The 17349-nt window shown below is 38.4% G+C and overlaps 2 protein-coding genes across 3 annotated transcripts; both read left to right on the top strand.

The window, feature by feature from the left end:
- The first annotated feature begins 1785 nt into the window (after nucleotides 1-1785).
- synpo2b (synaptopodin 2b) lies at nucleotides 1786-6858 on the top strand. The gene is made up of 2 exons (XM_035659866.1): nucleotides 1786-2491; nucleotides 3481-6858. Exons 1-2 carry the CDS (start codon nucleotides 1801-1803, stop codon nucleotides 5868-5870), a joined length of 3081 nt encoding a protein of 1026 aa, XP_035515759.1. The 5' UTR covers nucleotides 1786-1800; the 3' UTR covers nucleotides 5871-6858.
- Nucleotides 6859-11177: 4319 nt separating this feature from the next.
- Nucleotides 11178-16760, top strand: myoz2b (myozenin 2b). Of its 2 annotated transcripts, XM_035659902.1 has the most exons (6): nucleotides 11178-11624; nucleotides 12626-12742; nucleotides 13741-13907; nucleotides 14387-14480; nucleotides 15211-15370; nucleotides 15445-16760. In XM_035659902.1, exons 2-6 carry the CDS (start codon nucleotides 12661-12663, stop codon nucleotides 15668-15670), a joined length of 729 nt encoding a protein of 242 aa, XP_035515795.1. In that variant the 5' UTR covers nucleotides 11178-11624; nucleotides 12626-12660; the 3' UTR covers nucleotides 15671-16760. The 2 variants fall into 2 exon arrangements, with proteins under 2 accessions (XP_035515795.1, XP_035515796.1); XM_035659903.1 differs by lacking the exon at nucleotides 12626-12742 and having other exon boundaries at nucleotides 11179-11624.
- Nucleotides 16761-17349: the final 589 nt, after the last annotated feature.

Consider the following 17349-nt stretch of genomic DNA (forward strand, 5'->3'; position numbering starts at 1 on the left):
TAAATTTGTAAAATACAGATACTCGATGTGAAATAATGTAAAGGAATTTTTCTGCCAGTGGTTTTGGACTAAGGATGGTGTAAGTCTGTTTTTCACTTGACTGTGATGATCCACAATGGAGGAATTAATCCTAACGTATTTGATAATCTGACCTTTACTTTACTTTAGAAACTACTAGATTGATATTACATTTACTGTACTCGTTCAAGCTCCCAATGGCAAAAACTCTTTTGATTTGAATGGCTGTAAACTGCCTTTCCTGTAGCACCACCGCCAGGACAAAACTCTCAACCCTTTTAACCAAACTATTTTTAAAGATCTAATAATAGCAAAATCATTAGTTTGTTCTTTGCAACAAGTACATGCTGACTGCATGGCTTTAGGCTTTGAGTGCTGTTGACTGTTTTGTGGACTGAATGTAGGCATACGGTATATATTAAAGTGCCTTTAGTGAGATGATATTTGTGATGATAAGACAAAGCTAGGCATGGTCCTGAGCCCAGAAGAAAAGCAGTTTGTGGTTGTTTATTTCCTCAACAAATCTGCCCATTGAATCTTTTGATTGTGTGTTTGTTTACGACAGTGTAGAAAAAAAGTTACCCCTGCGATTGCCTCAGCAAAAGTCTTATGATTGAGTGTTTGAAACTGTGGAATTCATCTGTTCTTCACAGTGACATACTGCAAACAGATTTAATCTTCAAAAAGTTTCTCTGACCCTCAGTAGCTTTTAGACTTTGATCAAACTGCCATGTGAGGAACTGATGAACTAGTGTACTCATGTTGGTCTACAATGTTATGGCACCATCTTGTGGTGGATGTCAGGAAAGGTTGTGTTTGCTGAAATGACATTTGTTATGAACCCTAGTCTATTGATTAACATTGTGTCTGCACTACTATGCACAGTTTCAAAAGGATTTCGCTATTGAATTTCAAAGTTTCATATTAGGTTATGACATAATTTCATGTTCACATTCATATCTAACCCAAAAGTCCAAATAGCTGAATTTGATGTTAGTTTTTGCTAAAATAATGAATTGGATGAAAAAATGTTGACAGCTGTTTTGCATTAGATAATCTAATCTAATGCAAAAAATATATAAAATGTTCTATAAGTAATTTTGATACAATAATTGGTTACATAATAAATCAAGAGAATAATTTGGTAGCCTATTTGATAAATCAACTGTTGATATAATCTAACCTCTGCAACCAAACAAACACTGGCTTTGAGTAAGGAGGCCTAGTATTTCTACAATGTTTAAAACAAATAGTCTCTCAGATTTAGTTCTTAAATGGAAATGCTGACTGCCTTTGCAGTGCTTATATTTTTTGCAGTGATAGATGAGAACAGAGGAGGGAAAGAAACCTCACTGTATAAACAGGAGTTCGGAAAACAGCCACCCAATTGTTTTGCTTATGGTCTTGGATGTGAATGCTGTTTCCCCCTTGATATTACATACCATTCCATTTAGAGCGATGGCAGACCCGATGCAACTGCCAAAGCAAAGCTGCACTTCCTATTGGGGATAGGAATATCTTATACAATTACATGCTAGTTAGAAATATTACAAAGTGTGCTAATGCTGAAATCTCTTGAACTGAACAGTAAACACATAAACCAACATGAGTTGTAATCATAATTGTTAGAATTTGGTATTTTATATAGATTACATGCAATATTGAAATTGGCTAAAAGGTCCACCCATAAATGCAAAGGGCTTGTTGGCCTTAAACCGTTTGTTTTTGTCTCCATTAAGGTATTATTGGTGATATCCAGGACACTGTGAAACAGCATTAGAGATGGAACCAGAAGCTGAAGACCCAGACAACAATGATAACTTGGCCCCTGGGTCAGGTTCAGATGGTTCCCAAGAACTTTGTGCCTCGGAGTCCTTGGCAGAGTCCTACTATGAAGATGATGCCAGTGATGCAGAATACCCTTTAGATCCTCAACCTGCTCATATCCCAAAGTCCGACATTGAGTCCCCAGAACGTCTTCAATCACATGACTGGGAATCTGCAGGTGAGCAACAGTCCCTGCCTGAACTAAGTGTAAGTGAAGAGGATGTCTCATACCAAGAAGAGGATGACATCTACCTTAGTGAATCAAGAGAGTCCATTACAGAATCTCCTCACAACCAGACCTCACCAACATCACTGTCTCCGCACCCAAGACACCCTGATTATGAGCTTCGCACTGGCCAGATATCCCGGCCGCATTCCCAGTCATCTTCCTCCTCTCTGGGCTGTACTGCTGACATGACCCTGGCCTTGACCCTGAGCACAGAACAACCACTGGGAGCCAGTAATAGACAGGGCCCAGGGACTGGGAATAGGAGGGTTGAATCCTCAGAGGAAGGAGGGAGTAGTGAAGCACCTCCTGCTTCGGTCTTTGGAATTTCAGATGAGGTTGCTGAGCAGGCAGAGAAGTGGAACTCGGAGTCTGACACAGATCTGTGCAGACCGGACAGGCACAGGGCAAGGTACACACGTAAGTATATATCTTCTACCCTCCCTTACTTGTTATATTCCAGTGGACATATGAAGCTGGTAGTGCAAACTGTATAGAATATACTAAAAGTTGTTTTTCTAAATTTATATTGAGTATAATATAGTATGAATCCATAGATAGAATTTTGTGTTTGCTTTGCCTTGCAGCCTAAAGCACGAATTAACTTTTGATAATGTCCTTCAATTATGTTATTTATGCCTGCAATTATTATAGGTGTAATATATGTTCTGCCTGCAATTATTATAGGTGTTATTTAAACCAAGACTTCATTTAATAGATAAATAACTTGTGCAAAGCATTATGGGTGATGGTTATTTTCATGCTGTAACGTGATGTCTATTTGAGGAGGACTTACAGGGAGAATTCCCATGGCTTTAATAGTCAGAGCAGGATAAGAATAAAATATGACCATATGATGAGGCTGGCAGAAACAAATTTGACAGACACCAACATGTGTCACCCTGGTCTGTTATCCGATCTCTTTTCCAATCGTAAGACTTGACTGCAATGGAAAGTGAGCTGATCACTTTCCTTGCCCCATGGACCCCACCCAAGTTAGCTGTAAGTAAATATGATGCTTTTATTAGTGTGCTTGCTTCAGCAGGGGCAACTCCAACATTTCTCTTACTTATCATTAGTGTGCTTGCTTCAAATAATAATAATAATAATAATAATAATTATTATTATTATTATTATGGTCATCTGCAGACAGAGATCACAGAATACCAAAGTACTATATCAAACAAAAACCCTAAATATTAAGCAAAATGTAATTTCTTATGGTCCTTAAGTTAGATGACTTTGCTGAGGGATTAATCAAATACGATAGCTTATTAAATTGCCACTGACGGACAAAATATCAAATTAAAATAATGTTTAAACATTTATTGTTAAATGGCAGATTTTTTAATGTTTTCTTCTATTTCACCTCTCCTTTCTCTCTCCCCCCCCCCCTTCCTTTGTCTCAGGGCTCAGTCACAACGAGAGCCAATCAGAAAAACAGGTCAAGGAGAACAAGTCTAAATGTAAGCGAATTGCTCGGCTTCTAACTGATGCACCCAACCCTCAAAATAAGGGAGCCTTGCTGTTTAAAAAACGCCGCCAAAGGGTCAAGAAGTATACACTTGTGAGTTACGGGACTGGTGACAACAAGCTTGACAGTGAAGACCAAATAGAGGAGGAAATTGAAGAAGTCAGATCGGCTGGTTATAACTTTGTGGCAACAAGTGAATCTGAGTTCGAGGAGGAGTATTCTGTTCATCACCAGCAGCAAAATTTGAGTCTGAATTGGGGAAGTGTTCGAGAAATGGAAGCGCTACCAGACACAAAAGGAAAAGGTGTTTTGATGTTTGCCCAACGGCGCAAACGGATGGATGAGATTGTGTCAGAGCATGAAGAGCTGAGGAGTAAAGGAATACCTGTGGAGACATTAACAGAATCTGGACGTGCAGAGGCACAGAATATTTATGACACTAAGGAAATGTATATGCATACTGATCAGGCCAACTACCTGGATGAAAATCTCAAACAGCATGTAGAATACCAAGAAAATATCGAGCAGATGAACCACCTATCCAATGTCTCAAAACCCTTGGTGCCAAACAGAACTGCAAAGCCTTTCCTAGGATTTCAAAAAAGCTCAACTCCTCCTGTCATGCCTGTTGGCGTGGTTCCAGCGACAAAGAAGCATGAACTGAGATTCAGAGTACCTGTGCCTATTAATACTAACCCACAGGTTTGGTCCCCAACTGGAGACATCATAGCCTCAAGAGATGAGCGAATATCTGTGCCAGCAATCAAGACTGGCATCCTACCAGAGTCAAAACGGAAAGTAACTAATAAACAGGCATCCATGCTGACGCAAGATCTTCACCTTCAAAACAAAGGGGAAAGGAAGTCTTATATTGAGTCAGAGGAAGACTGTTTTAGTCTAGGTGCTGAAGCTTGTAACTTCATGCAACCCAGGACAATAAAACTCAAGAATCCCCCTCCAGTTGCCCCAAAACCTACCATCAACCCAACCTGTCCACCTTGGATGAGGAGAAGCCCCTCTGTTGAGCCCTATAATCCACCAAGAAGTCCTGTTTCACAACCTTCTCACAGTCCTGTGGGGCCTCATAGTCAGCATTACTTACAGCAGCAAGATTGGGCTCAGTCTCAACAGATGGCTAACCATTGGGCACCAGATCAAACTCAGGCAACACTTCAAACACCTGCCAGTGCCTGGGGTCCGATCAATTCCTCTTCTCAGCTTCATCTTCAGCCAACCACAAATAGCTGGACTCAACAGCCGCCACGATCCCCTGTGAGTATGCAAGCCCGCAGTCCTACTTACAGCCCACATCACCCACCTTCACCCTCAAGGAATAAGTCAGACAGTGCTCCACAGTCAGTTACCTCTTGCCCACCACAAGCAGGGAAGTCATACGTCCATGCATCAAAAGCATCACAGGCTTCTCCAAAGGGTCGAGTCTCAGACAAAGGTAATAATCAAGCTGGTTCAACTATGGCTGGAAAAGGTGCAGAGTTGTTTGCCAAAAGACAGTCCCGTATGGAGAAGTTTGTTATTGATGCTGAAACAGTGCAAGCTAACAAAACAAGATCCCCCTCCCCAACCTCGTCCCTCCCTACCTATTGGAGGTATTCTTCCAATGTCCGTGCCCCACCTCCTTTATCATACAATCCCCTTCTTGCTCCTTTCTACCCTCCATCAGCAACCAAGCAACCCCCTTCCACAAGCCCCAAAATCAAGCCTAAGACCAAAGAGAAACCTAAAGCAGCCCCAAAGCACCTCGACGCCTTAGATATTATGAAACACCAGCCATATCAGTTGGACTCGTCACTGTTCAAGTATGATGCAGTCCCTGAGGCCAAAAACCCCAGCCCCAGCCCCAGCCCCAAACCCAAACCCAAACCAACTCCAGCATCAAAGTTTGAGGCCACCAAAAGCCTTAAACATAGGTCTGTCCCTTCTCATTCTACTTATAATGTCCCTGAGCTTGCTGTTCAAAGCAAGGCAGAAGTCCCTGCTAAGTCTCCTGTATCGGTAAGTTCCCAAAATTCTTCTGCCCGCCAAAGCACAAGATCAGCTGAGCCTCGCACAGCTGACAAGCGCTTGGATGAAAAGCACACTGTCACTCCTGCAGCTCATCACATAACCAAAAAGCAAGCACCAAGCGCCCGACCCGCAAGCGCATCCTCCCAGCAGTCATCTACTGGTGACAGCATAGCTTCAGCTTTTTCTCCTGCATCTCTTATTGCTAGAGGCGCACGTCAAATGGCACCTCGGCCAAAATTTTCTGCTAAGAAGCCAGTGGTGACAGGCACACAGTGGAGGCCTGTTGCTATGCTTCATTAGTTCTAATACTGTATATGGTCCTGCTTTGGTGAAGTCAACACTAAGATGATAGAACACAATTACATCTGCAACTTGGTAGCATCTAAAATGTCTTACTTAATAGGTGGAAATGTAAGGACGTTTGCACATCTAAATGTAGGGCGCATCCAAAATAATTTACAGTATGCAGCTATACGAATATATTTAGCTGGCAATGTAATGAACACATGAGAGGGCAGTTGAATGTACAGCAAAGATAGGTTAAAATTGTAAATCAATGGAATATAAACTAAAATATGCATAAGCATGTGTGCTTGAAAAAGGGAATGTGAGACTTAATAATGTTGAGTGATTCTCAGGAAGTGCTATTAGTGCAATAATGTGTGCCTTCAACTAAGGTCTCTAGTTTGATGTTTTTCTTTTATAAGAAATAAGATTACATGCATGATGTGCATTTTTATGTCACCACTGACCCCAACAACTACACACAATAACATTTATTAACACATTTATTTATGAGATTTAAATTTAAGTTTATATAAAATATACTGGGATAACAGTAACTCACTTTTAGCATTATATTTACAGACTATTGTTAGTGTGTCTGGGGAGAAACTGTCAATGCACTTCTTTTTTTGGATGCATACAATTTGCAATCATTCCAAACTTTTATGGTATCACAACAGCTAAAAGCATTACTGTTAGTTGTGATAATTAACCCTAATGACTTTAAATGTTTTTATGTGGATTTATTCAATTGTGAGCCGTGGCCAGTTAACTGTCAAGAAAGTCATCAGAAGTTCTGTACTCATCCTTGATGTAAAACGAGCAAGTTATCGCAGAGATTTGACTATTCCGCTATTGATTCACATTACCAGTAACAACTCAAAATGAAAATAGGAAACAATTGTCTTCTTTGTCTCTATGTCTCTGTCTTCCAAACATATCATTGTTTATTGCACTTCTTGTACTCAGCACAATCATGCTATTAAATTTCTCTTTCCTTCTACTTGTGTACTTCTTATGTGTGTCATGAGCTTCTTTTCCTGAACTACTGTGTTACTACTTTTTGAGTCACCCATAATTCCTACTTTATCTCTCTCGCTGCCTCACAATCTTCACACAGAATGTATTCATTTTTGTTACCTTCAGCAATATCTGAAGTTTTTCTGAGATCCATTGGCCATTCCCAATAATTAATTGTTCATATTAATATAAAATGATAAATTGCTGAAGGTCAACACAGTCACTGACCAATATGGTTTTATCAACATGATTGCACTGTATTTTCTTGTTTGTTTCCACAGCAGTCCACCTTTAGCTCTGAATGTATGAAACGTTTGGAACTATGATCTTGGCCCTCAATAGATTTTCTCCACACTTTTTTAGGATGTTGCTGATATTGGAGGGAAATCCACCCTAAAACTGAATTTCCATTTTTCTATTCTGATGATTTCTTGACAGCAAGTCAGTATCAACTATCACAGTAAAGAGATGTTACCTGTATTTATAGAAGCAGTTCTTTATGTTTTTTTTATTTTTTAAATTTATATATATTTTTTTAATTCTATCTAAAGAAAGGTCAGATTCTGCTTACGTTTTGAGTATATTCAAAAGAAAAGAAAATCTTTGTTTAGTTGTTAGGTATCCCTTAATACTGATAATTCAAACAGTGGTGTACAAGGTCTGGGCAGCACAGTCAGTGGTTTGCACTGTTCTCCCCATGTTTGCGTGGATTTCCTCTGCTTGCTCTAGTCTCCCCCAGCATCAAAACAAATATATTAGGTTAATTTTTAGATCTGGAGTTTAGTCCCTGGGCACAGTGGCTGCCCACTTCTCCTATATGTTGTTCTATGTATGTGACAATAAAGTTGATACTTCTTCTTGATCAGAATCAGTGGGTATTGGGCAGGGGACAACAACCTTTATGATCAAAAGAGCCATTTTAAAAAAGAATTAAAATTCTTTCTGGAGCCGCACAATATATTTCAGCCTTAAAATTCTAATTGTTTAACCAAACTTGATTTACACATGGCCACTGGAGAAGGGCTAAAGAACCACAGGTTACCTACCCTTGGTAGTGGGGTGGAGAATTTAATAGGATGTACAGAGTCAGATTTCCATATATAGTTAGAATATTAAAAGGCCCTGTACAGACATGGTAAACACACACAGGTGGTTTCATGTCTTTTGGCTGATTGGAGGAGTGGCCATTGGTACAGTAAGTTCTGTGATGCATTGCTCTGCTCACCTTCAGACTCAGCAGAGGTCTAATCAGCCAGAATAAGGGAAAACACATTTATGGGTGTCCAGAGCCATTGCAAATGTTATAGTTTAGGGTGGATTTCCCCTTTAACCAGATGAAACAAAGTTGGCACAGATAAAGTTCCAAGCAAAGTTTCATAATCTTTTAAATGTCTTTATTGTAGTAACATTGCCATTGTTATTATTTTGAGTTTCTGGAACCGACAGCAGGTAAGGTATTAATTTTTAAAATGTGTTAATGACTACCTATATCTTTATATCAGGCAAACATTTTATGGGATTAATAGAAAAACTCAATCCCATAGTTGGGCTACAAATCTGAATTTTTGACAAAGAATTGTGAAAGGGTTTATGCTGTTGAATCCAGGCTAGATATTATCAGGTGTGTGTAGCAAAAATCAAGTCCTATTTCACAGAAAGATTTCTCACATACTGTGCAAAAAAATCAAAAGGAAATAGGGTTTTTAGGATGCAAAATAATAATGTATTCCATGTGTAAAAAGTGACCATATAGAGACATATATAAGCTATCAGACTGCTAAAATAAGCTTTTACTGAAAACTTGACTTTTTGACAAATTTGTTCACATCATGTCACATTTTTCACATGGAATAAATGTATTGTTTTACATATAAAGAGTCCCTTATACTTGTAATGTCTGTGTGAAGGCAAATTTCTCTATGAAAATGGAAAGCTGTTTTAGCAAAACTATTATTAATTTGTTCAAAACCCTTTGCTCTCTAAAATCATCTCATCTCAATCATTTCATTAAAAAACATGAATAAACTAGAACATTATTAGTTTTCCAGGCTTCCATGAAGCCAGAGGGTGGCAGCACAGTCTGCAACACACCAGTCAACTAATATGTGCTTTTATTTCAGGGATTTGGTAGAAGCCGCTCCCAGAGTCTGCCCAAGCGACTGAATTCGATGCCTTCTCCTGGACTTTTGTCACCTGTGAGCACACCAGGAATCCAGCCGTCATTTTTACCTACACAGAGGCAAACATCCTTTCAAGAAAAAGTCTACAAGCCACTATCACCATGGGAGGCAGCATCCAAAAGCCCCATTGGTTCAGTGGATGAGGCCTTCATGTTTCAGAGCCTCCCATTATCTGTTGCCTCTAATGTCAAAGCTGCAGGACATCGCAGATCTCTGCCAGAGCCTCCAGAAGAGTGGAAGCGCAGGGTGTCTCTTGAGCCTGCAGCTGTCAGTATGGGTCATTATAACGTGGCTTCAGCTTTTCAGGCACCGTCCATGAGCAGGACATTTTCACCTGAGAAACCAGCCTTCTATGGGCCTCCATTCAGACCTGCCCAGCCTCTAAGGCCAGCCAGTAGGGCCAGTATTGGATACATGGGTTAAGGCTCCAGGCCTTGCATACCAGTCCAGAGAAGTTAAGACCACCATGATTGTCAGACATACATGATAACTTAATATACTGAATATGAAAGACAAATATGTACATCTGGGCCAAAGAGATGGAATATGTTTGCTCTATTGTGATGAAAAATCAGGTTGTTGTTGACATGCGTTGGTTAAAATGTATCCAATAGGTCCGACTTGAGCATATTTTAGATGATTGATTACGTTTATTTTGAATTGTCAATGGGAGTGATTGGTTTCAGACGCACAAAGTCACTATCTTCATGGTACGAGTGGTCACTTGGTTTGAAGGGCACTACTACTTACTGTCTATCTATTGTGCTGTGTTGCTGATGAGGTATTAACCGGCTAAGTATTGATGGGAAATTTTGTAACTGTGTTTAAATGATAATTTCAGAATAATTATGTTTTTGAGGACAGAAGTGGACCACATGCAGTCAAGAAAAGTGTTGGCAAAGTGTTATGAGAGCTAAAGTGAACGTGTTGAAGGTTGTAGATGAGTGAAATGTTTGATACATTGCTTGGTTTAAAAAGTGGATTGGTGTTGCTCACTGAAAATGCTTTTAATTTCGACAAATTTATTTATAACAAACTATGGTTATAAATATTTGGTGAGAAATAAGGCAATTTAAGAAATCATATGTGTGGCTTTGTTCCGTCATGTAACTTTACTGCAGCTTTAAAACTCTAAACTCACTGTGGCTTTTTCAACTTGGTGTGATGCAAATGATTTCACAACTGAATATTTCATACAGCGATAACGATTACAAATGTTACTCATCTTGTTTTTTCTCTTGTATTTTCTCTCTCTACTATTGCAGTGGCAATGCCAAGTATATTCAAAGAGTGAGCATTGCTATTAATCTGTTTATCTATCTATCTATCTATCTATCATACTACTATCATCTGCATCTGCTCTAAGGATGCTGCAGTGCATTTTTAGGAGGGTTTGATCTTAACATTGACCTTCTTTGAAACTGACAACCTACATGTGCGATTACAAAACGGATATAGGTTTTTTTCTATTATTATATACAGTTGGTTATATGTTTAAGTCAAGAGGAATATATGTTGCATGCACATATTTATGAAGTGTCCCACCTTTGATCATACACTGTGTGTGGGGTTAAAGTGAACCACAGATTCTGCCACTGATGTACCCATGTTTCTTGCCTATCAGGCTTAATGTTTTGGGCTTTTACAAAGTGTTTGATGATTTTTTGATGAAAATTTTATTTTTTGCACTTTTAAAACATATACTGAAAAATTAAAAGACACAAAAATGCTTTCAGTCTTTAATGTGTATTTTTGTATGCATGAAGTCCAGTGACATAATGCTTTAAAAAGTAAGGAATTTTCGTGCAGATTAACTTTGATTTGGATTCATTCTCTGATTATATGTGACATTTATTTTGTTACTATCTTTTTGATTATGTCAAGAACTTTTCTGATGTGTCAGCAGTATTTTTATTTTTGCAAGTGATTAAATGTTCAGTGTCATGTCTAAAGTATGACAACAGGTTTAGCTGCCAGGGTAATGACCTTGATGGTACTTTATGAAAATCCTTTTGGCCTGCCACCATCTCGGGGATGGCACCACACTCCCCTTTAACCCCCCTTAGTGATCATTATCTGCCGTCAGTAAACACACATAATAAACAGTAACACAACTCAGTCTGAAGAAAGTAGTACACAAGTAGCAGCTGTGCCTAGCATTGACAAACTCAATTGAAGCCTCTGAGGTTAAATCAACCCACTGAGACATGCTGACATTGAAGATTCAAGACAACGAAGGAAATATGTCTCTGGAGGGGAGCCCTGCCTTAAAGAACATCCATGGGCATGAGTGTGTTGTCCATCTTCTCGCTCTCTCTCTCTCTCGCTGGTAGCTATCCTTGCCTCATAGTGTTTGAGAGTGGTTTTGAGTGTTTGGCAGGTTAAATTTAGCCTATTGATGTAAGCTGCATTCCATTCACAACAGACACAGAGACACACTCACAGTTTGGCTTTAGTGTCCGGGAGTGTGAAGATCAGGGAAGATCAAACTACCAACTGTAGGTTGACCCCTGAGCCTCTGTGTCTCCCCTTCAAGGATACAGGTTGCACACTAGGGATACCATCACAGGTACGGACAAGCCTCGTCAAGTGTGTTGTGTGAATTTGTGGTGTATTTAAATTATACTGAAGCTATGTTACAACATATAAGAAAGTCCTAGTACTGTAGTAAATAAAATTGAATGCATCTAACTAACATTTCTATTTTATATAAATTACAGGAATTACTTTCTTATGACCTTATAACATTTGACATTTTATCAGTTTCTCTTTAACTTACTAATTTTTAAATTGTCACAAATGTTATTGCTGCAAAGTCAGCAGATGGGCACAATTGAGTTACTCAACATTTTTTAAATAAGTGCATTTAGAGTCGTACCTTCTAGCATCATGTTCTGCATTTGACAACAAAGCAAAACTAAATATATTTGATTGTAAAATGCAAGAAAGTTATTTTGGATATGATATTTGAGCGCTTTCTTTATACTGCGCTACAAACTTAGGACAATATTCACCCTTGACCTTTACACAGGTGATTTAGCTTGTGACAGCATTAATGGGAGATGCCAACCAACATTAGCTCACATACTCAGAAACTGATCCAGTGAAGAGGGCAGATTTAAGAATTACATGTGCGGTACCAATGCAAGTACAATTGGGCTTTAGGATTACACAATACATTGTAAGCTGTTACATGTAACCACTAGAGAGATTTTGATAACACAACAAACACTGACACAGATTTATCAGATGGGGCACCTTCCAAATCATCCTCAAATTCCAAAAGATGCTTACAGCAAATGGGACATAGACTTAAAGAGAGTTTCATTCTGTCCTCGTCACCTTTTCAATATTGTCTGTTTCATGTTGACAGTAACACAACAGGGTTTTTTTCTATGATGAAAGATAAGATGACCTTATACTCGCACTCCAAACAGCAAACTGTGTTTATGTAACCTGTCAACGTATAGGGCTAGCACTGCGTTGATGTTGGGGGTCACAGTATTAGGAATAAAACTCCTCCTTTATGAATTGGGCAGAACAACTACATCCTGTGTCCTGTGTTTCCAGTACTCCTGAGTTCTGCCAACCTTGCCAAAGCCACAATGTCACAATTCTGTACAATGCCAGCTGGAGAAAGGAAGAAGTGTGCAGCAGCTATTTCCCGAGAGGTCCATGGTACCAATGGTATGAGTGTGGACAAACACATTGCTGCAAAAGAATATCCATTCTGATCTGGGTTCAAAATGTCAGGGCTACTCTCCAGCTTTCGCCATAAATAAGATAATGGGATGATTTACTACCTATGGTGGATAATCCTTTGCCGTTGTCCTTTTCAAAAGTCTATTTATGGAGAGGGGAGGGAAGTTGTGAGGGCCAACTGCGTAGCTGTTTGTTATGTGAAGGTCTGTGACAGCTGGGGTACATTCCGTCTGTAGTGGTGGATGAGGAAGCATCCATGTTCATCCAAAACTAATTCTCAAGTACAATGACAACTAATTTTCCATGACAGGGCTTATAAAATGGACAATATGAATATTGCGACGCCTTTGATGTCATTTATGGACGCTCCCTTAAACCTATTTGGCTGACAAAATGCTATCGTTGGACATTTCTATGTGTATTTATATTCAGTATCCAGCACTTTCCAACTCTAAAACTAGCGCTGGATTAACCCGCTAGGTCCCCGGGCAAAAAAAGAACTGCCACTATTCCCCCACCCTTCTTCCCAAGTTAGTTTGCTATAGTTTGATTAAGCACAATTTATGTAAGAAGATGCCCCATGTAAACACAATAGCAATCATGCATTAAAGGTTTTAAAACTAAATTTCTACAGGACCTTTCTACAAGATTGAAAAGCTACATTAAGAAACTTACCATGCAAATCTATATTGTGCTATTGTATTGTGTATTGCCAAACAAATTTGTAGTTAAACAAATTACCATGATTGCCACACCGCAAACCTGTGGTCTTTGGGACCCCCAAGGCAGTTGCACAATTTTGCCCATTATTAGCTTTAGCCATTATTAGAGTTCTGCTTGGTTACAAAACAAATTATAAAAAATAACTTGACTGAATGATACATGTAGGCATAAGTATGTGTTTCAGTTTCTGATATGCTATATTTATGTTATGTAAATATATATTAATAAATATACCTTTTCTCATTTTTTTTGCCTTACAGGGGACGTAATGGATCTCGGAAAGAAGCTCAGCACTCCTAAAGACATTATGTTAGAAGAATTATCATTGCTTTCCAACAGAGGGTCGCGGCTTTTCAAAATGCGCCAGCGAAGATCTGAAAAATATACATTTGAAAGTATCCAAAATGAGGCAAACGCACAGCTAAATGTAAGTCAACTTTTGTTATTTAGTCACAATATTTGAATAACTGGATATAGTGAGCAGTCCATTCCATCCTCTTGCACAATATTGACTGTCATCTGGAGTTTTGGCATTTGTGATGTCTGAATGAAAATTAGTAACATTTTCTGTGTATTACTCATCAAGCCAATTTAACAGGGAATATGCTCTTGAAAAAAAAAGTGTTACAACACATGAATGATATCAGGGACATGTGCCTCGTGCCTTTTGCATCCTCCAGCCAAATCTTCTGAGAGGCTGCTCGGGCACTTTGCTGAGGAGCTGCTCCCCTCTTTATCAGTGCCTGTTGATGTGTTTCTGTGTGTGTGTGTGTGTGTGTGTGCGAAAGCGTGTATGTATCTGAGTGCATGGAAGACAAGAGCAGCTACGGATGTGCCAACTTCATGTTCTGTCACTGAACTGATAACCAAAACTTCATGTGTACTGTACTTTGTTCTGTTTTGCAGAATGATATTTTAAATGCGAATATGCACACTGTGGAAATTAAAGTGGATCCACCAGCCGATGGAAGTGCTGGTAATCCAGAAAACACTGTTTCAGGTAATTTTGCTGTTTACTTAGTGATCCTAACATTAATTAGGATTTAAACATTTAAAAAATTCAATCACAATCATAAGTAAAAATAAATTTCATAACATTAACACAATGCGAATTTGGTAATTGAAAATCATTCCTACATCAACCATTTCTTCCACTGTCAAACAGTATTTTAAATTAATCCGTTACGCTGCACACTCAAATAAGAGCGACTGATTATGTAATGCTGTCATAATAATAACAACTAATATCATACAATCACAACAGCTGGTCTTGTCTTATGGAAACAAATTTGAGTAGCTAGGTACCACATCATTGTAGTTACTAAGATTAATAAGACAGTACAGCTTTAAATGCTATTTCTTATTTTATTCTATTTTAATAGAGCCCTGTACTTATTCTAAAATGCTCCAGTAGGGTGTCATCCCATGTCAACACTTTATATGATGAGTGCACACTTGAACTATGTGCTATTTTAAGACCTCAGATCGCAATGATGGACAACTCAGTCTGCCTGTGTAAGTGTTCTCTAAGCACAGTCTCTATTCATAATCCTATCCACTCTAAAACTTTAGCCTCCCCAGTAAAAAAAAGTCTAATAAAAACCGCTCAGCATTAACCCGTAACTGCAAACCAAACTCTCTGATCATTCTGTTGCAATGCTCTAACAATCATCCACAATGTGATATTCTCATATTTATATTTATCTTTGTTTTTGTTTGCTCCTTGACAGACATGAGTGCAGAGAAGTTAGCCTCAGCTATGCCCAAGTCCTACCACTCCCCATGGGAGCAGGCAATCCTCAGTGACCCCGACCTCGCCGAAACCCTCAAACTGACAATGCCAGCACCAGACCCACGACCAGATCTTCCTGACTACAAATGCTTTAACCGGTGAGAAAATAATGACTGCATTTGAGTGAATTAGTACAATAAAGAGTACCATTCACACTTGATGTCAATTACAGGGTGGCCACTCCTTTTGGTGGCTTCGACAAATCTCCCAGAGGAATCACGTTCAAGCTCCCTGAAGTGGACCTGAACCCACCCAGTTACCCAGAGCTGCAGGAGCCGGGGATAAAGCGTCCCACCTTCAACAGGACAGCCCAGGGATGGATATCTGAGGGCACCCATCTGATCCTACCCACTGTTACCCTGGAGCCAGTCAAAGTCCCAGAGTCTGATGACCTGTAGATTATCTTACTGTGTGTAATGTGGCAACAACATGTTGGTAGTATTTTGGCCCTGCCTGTGATTAAGGCAAATCATTCAAATAGGAGCACAGTCACAATTCCTATCCAATATTTTTTTTGCCCCCCAATGGCCACAACATGTTTCATGCATTTGTTGACCCTAAAAAACTTGTAAATAGCTAAATGAATGTGCTATACATAATTCAAGAAGAAGAGTTTCCACTGATACTGAAGGCAAAACTGTAACTTTTATAAATGGTCAAATGAATTGATGAATATGTAATGTAAATAAAGAATGAAACTTATTTATTGATGGAACACAACTGGAAGATGCAGTAAGTTATATTTAGTTATTATTGGTAAGCAGTATTTCAATTATATCTACTGTGAAGAATGACAGAATTTATATATAATATATATAATATATATAAAGATAAGACCCTAAGCCTAATCTAAAGAAAAACTTTATGTGAGCGCAACAAATGCTGAATATTTAAATACATATTAATTTAGATATCAATTAAATTAATCTAAAATCAACACTAAAATGTCATAAAAATACTTGCAAAACTCAACAGTAAGAGCTCAGTTTTAAAGCTCTGATTATTTATGACTGTAAGTTATTTTAGAAACATTTTATCTTGAGGAAATACCATCAAGGTCACATCAGTCTGGGAGGAAGACTGAGGAACCTGGACTTTGACCTGCGATGAAACTGTGCCACTCACACTGAACACTATTCATTAAAAACAGCATATTCATAGACTCAAAAACTTTGATTCTATACATAAATATATTTCATAACTGTACAAGCAATAGCTACTACTATCACAAATCAATACAAAGTGGATTAAGTCACACGTGCCTGGTTTTGAGTGGAACAACACAAAGAGAAAATGTAACTGTTTGTTCTGTATTGTTTCTAGTCATAAATCGACTAAAAATTGTAACTTTACAATATCACAACAATAGCAATACTGTGTATGAATGCAAAATACACTGAATGTATGTGAGTGATATTTGGTGTTGAATCCCTGTGTTTTCTACTGTATTTTACCTCTAATACAGTTTAAGTGTATTGCCTTCTTATACGCACAATCGTATGTTTGATAACTAACTTCATGCACATCATTTTTATGCTTCTGAATGTAACTGTACATATATGCAGAATGATTTACAAACTCTGCCTTTCAGACAGCTGGGGGACAAGAGACTGGGAGATATAAGAGGGGAATAATGTGCACTTAAGGCCAGTGAGAACTCATGAGCAAACTGAATACACGACTATCATTTTTCCAAAACAAAGCATGCCATTCACACAAAATGGTATGTGAGCAATCCATCAAGTCAAATGTGCAAAAGTTATTTTTTCTGTCAGCTGTTTCAATTACTGTCATGATAAGACATTTAAATGTGTACTATTTTCAATGAATTAATACAGTAGCTTTAAATTTGTATCTAAATCTAGTTTTTTTTTTTATCATAAATTATAACAGCAATAGCAGGAGAGGTTGAGTATCATGGTAGAGTATCTGAAAAGAGGACATTAACCTTCAGACAAAAGTCTAAAAACCTGATACTAATAGAACTAACTTCACTAAAAGTATAAACTAAAATTATAAACTATAAAAACTGCCGTCATAGCTACTGATTTTGGTGGTAGCACATAGATATTTATAG

The sequence above is a fragment of the Morone saxatilis genome, unplaced genomic scaffold, assembly GCF_004916995.1.
Source record: "Morone saxatilis isolate NCDOM2014 unplaced genomic scaffold, NCSU_SB_2.0 Contig17, whole genome shotgun sequence".
NCBI lineage: Eukaryota > Metazoa > Chordata > Actinopteri > Moronidae > Morone > Morone saxatilis.

Excerpts from the sequence above, each read along its gene's own strand:
- myoz2b (XM_035659902.1), top strand. The coding sequence starts at position 12,661 with ATGTCACAATTCTGTACAATGCCAGCTGGAGAAAGGAAGAAGTGTGCA. Across the intron at positions 14,481-15,210 it reads TCCAGAAAACACTGTTTCAG|ACATGAGTGCAGAGAAGTTA; the intron begins GTAATTTTGCTG and ends GCTCCTTGACAG. Across the intron at positions 15,371-15,444 it reads GACTACAAATGCTTTAACCG|GGTGGCCACTCCTTTTGGTG; the intron begins GTGAGAAAATAA and ends TGTCAATTACAG.
- synpo2b (XM_035659866.1), top strand. The coding sequence starts at position 1,801 with ATGGAACCAGAAGCTGAAGACCCAGACAACAATGATAACTTGGCCCCT. Across the intron at positions 2,492-3,480 it reads GCACAGGGCAAGGTACACAC|GGCTCAGTCACAACGAGAGC; the intron begins GTAAGTATATAT and ends CCTTTGTCTCAG.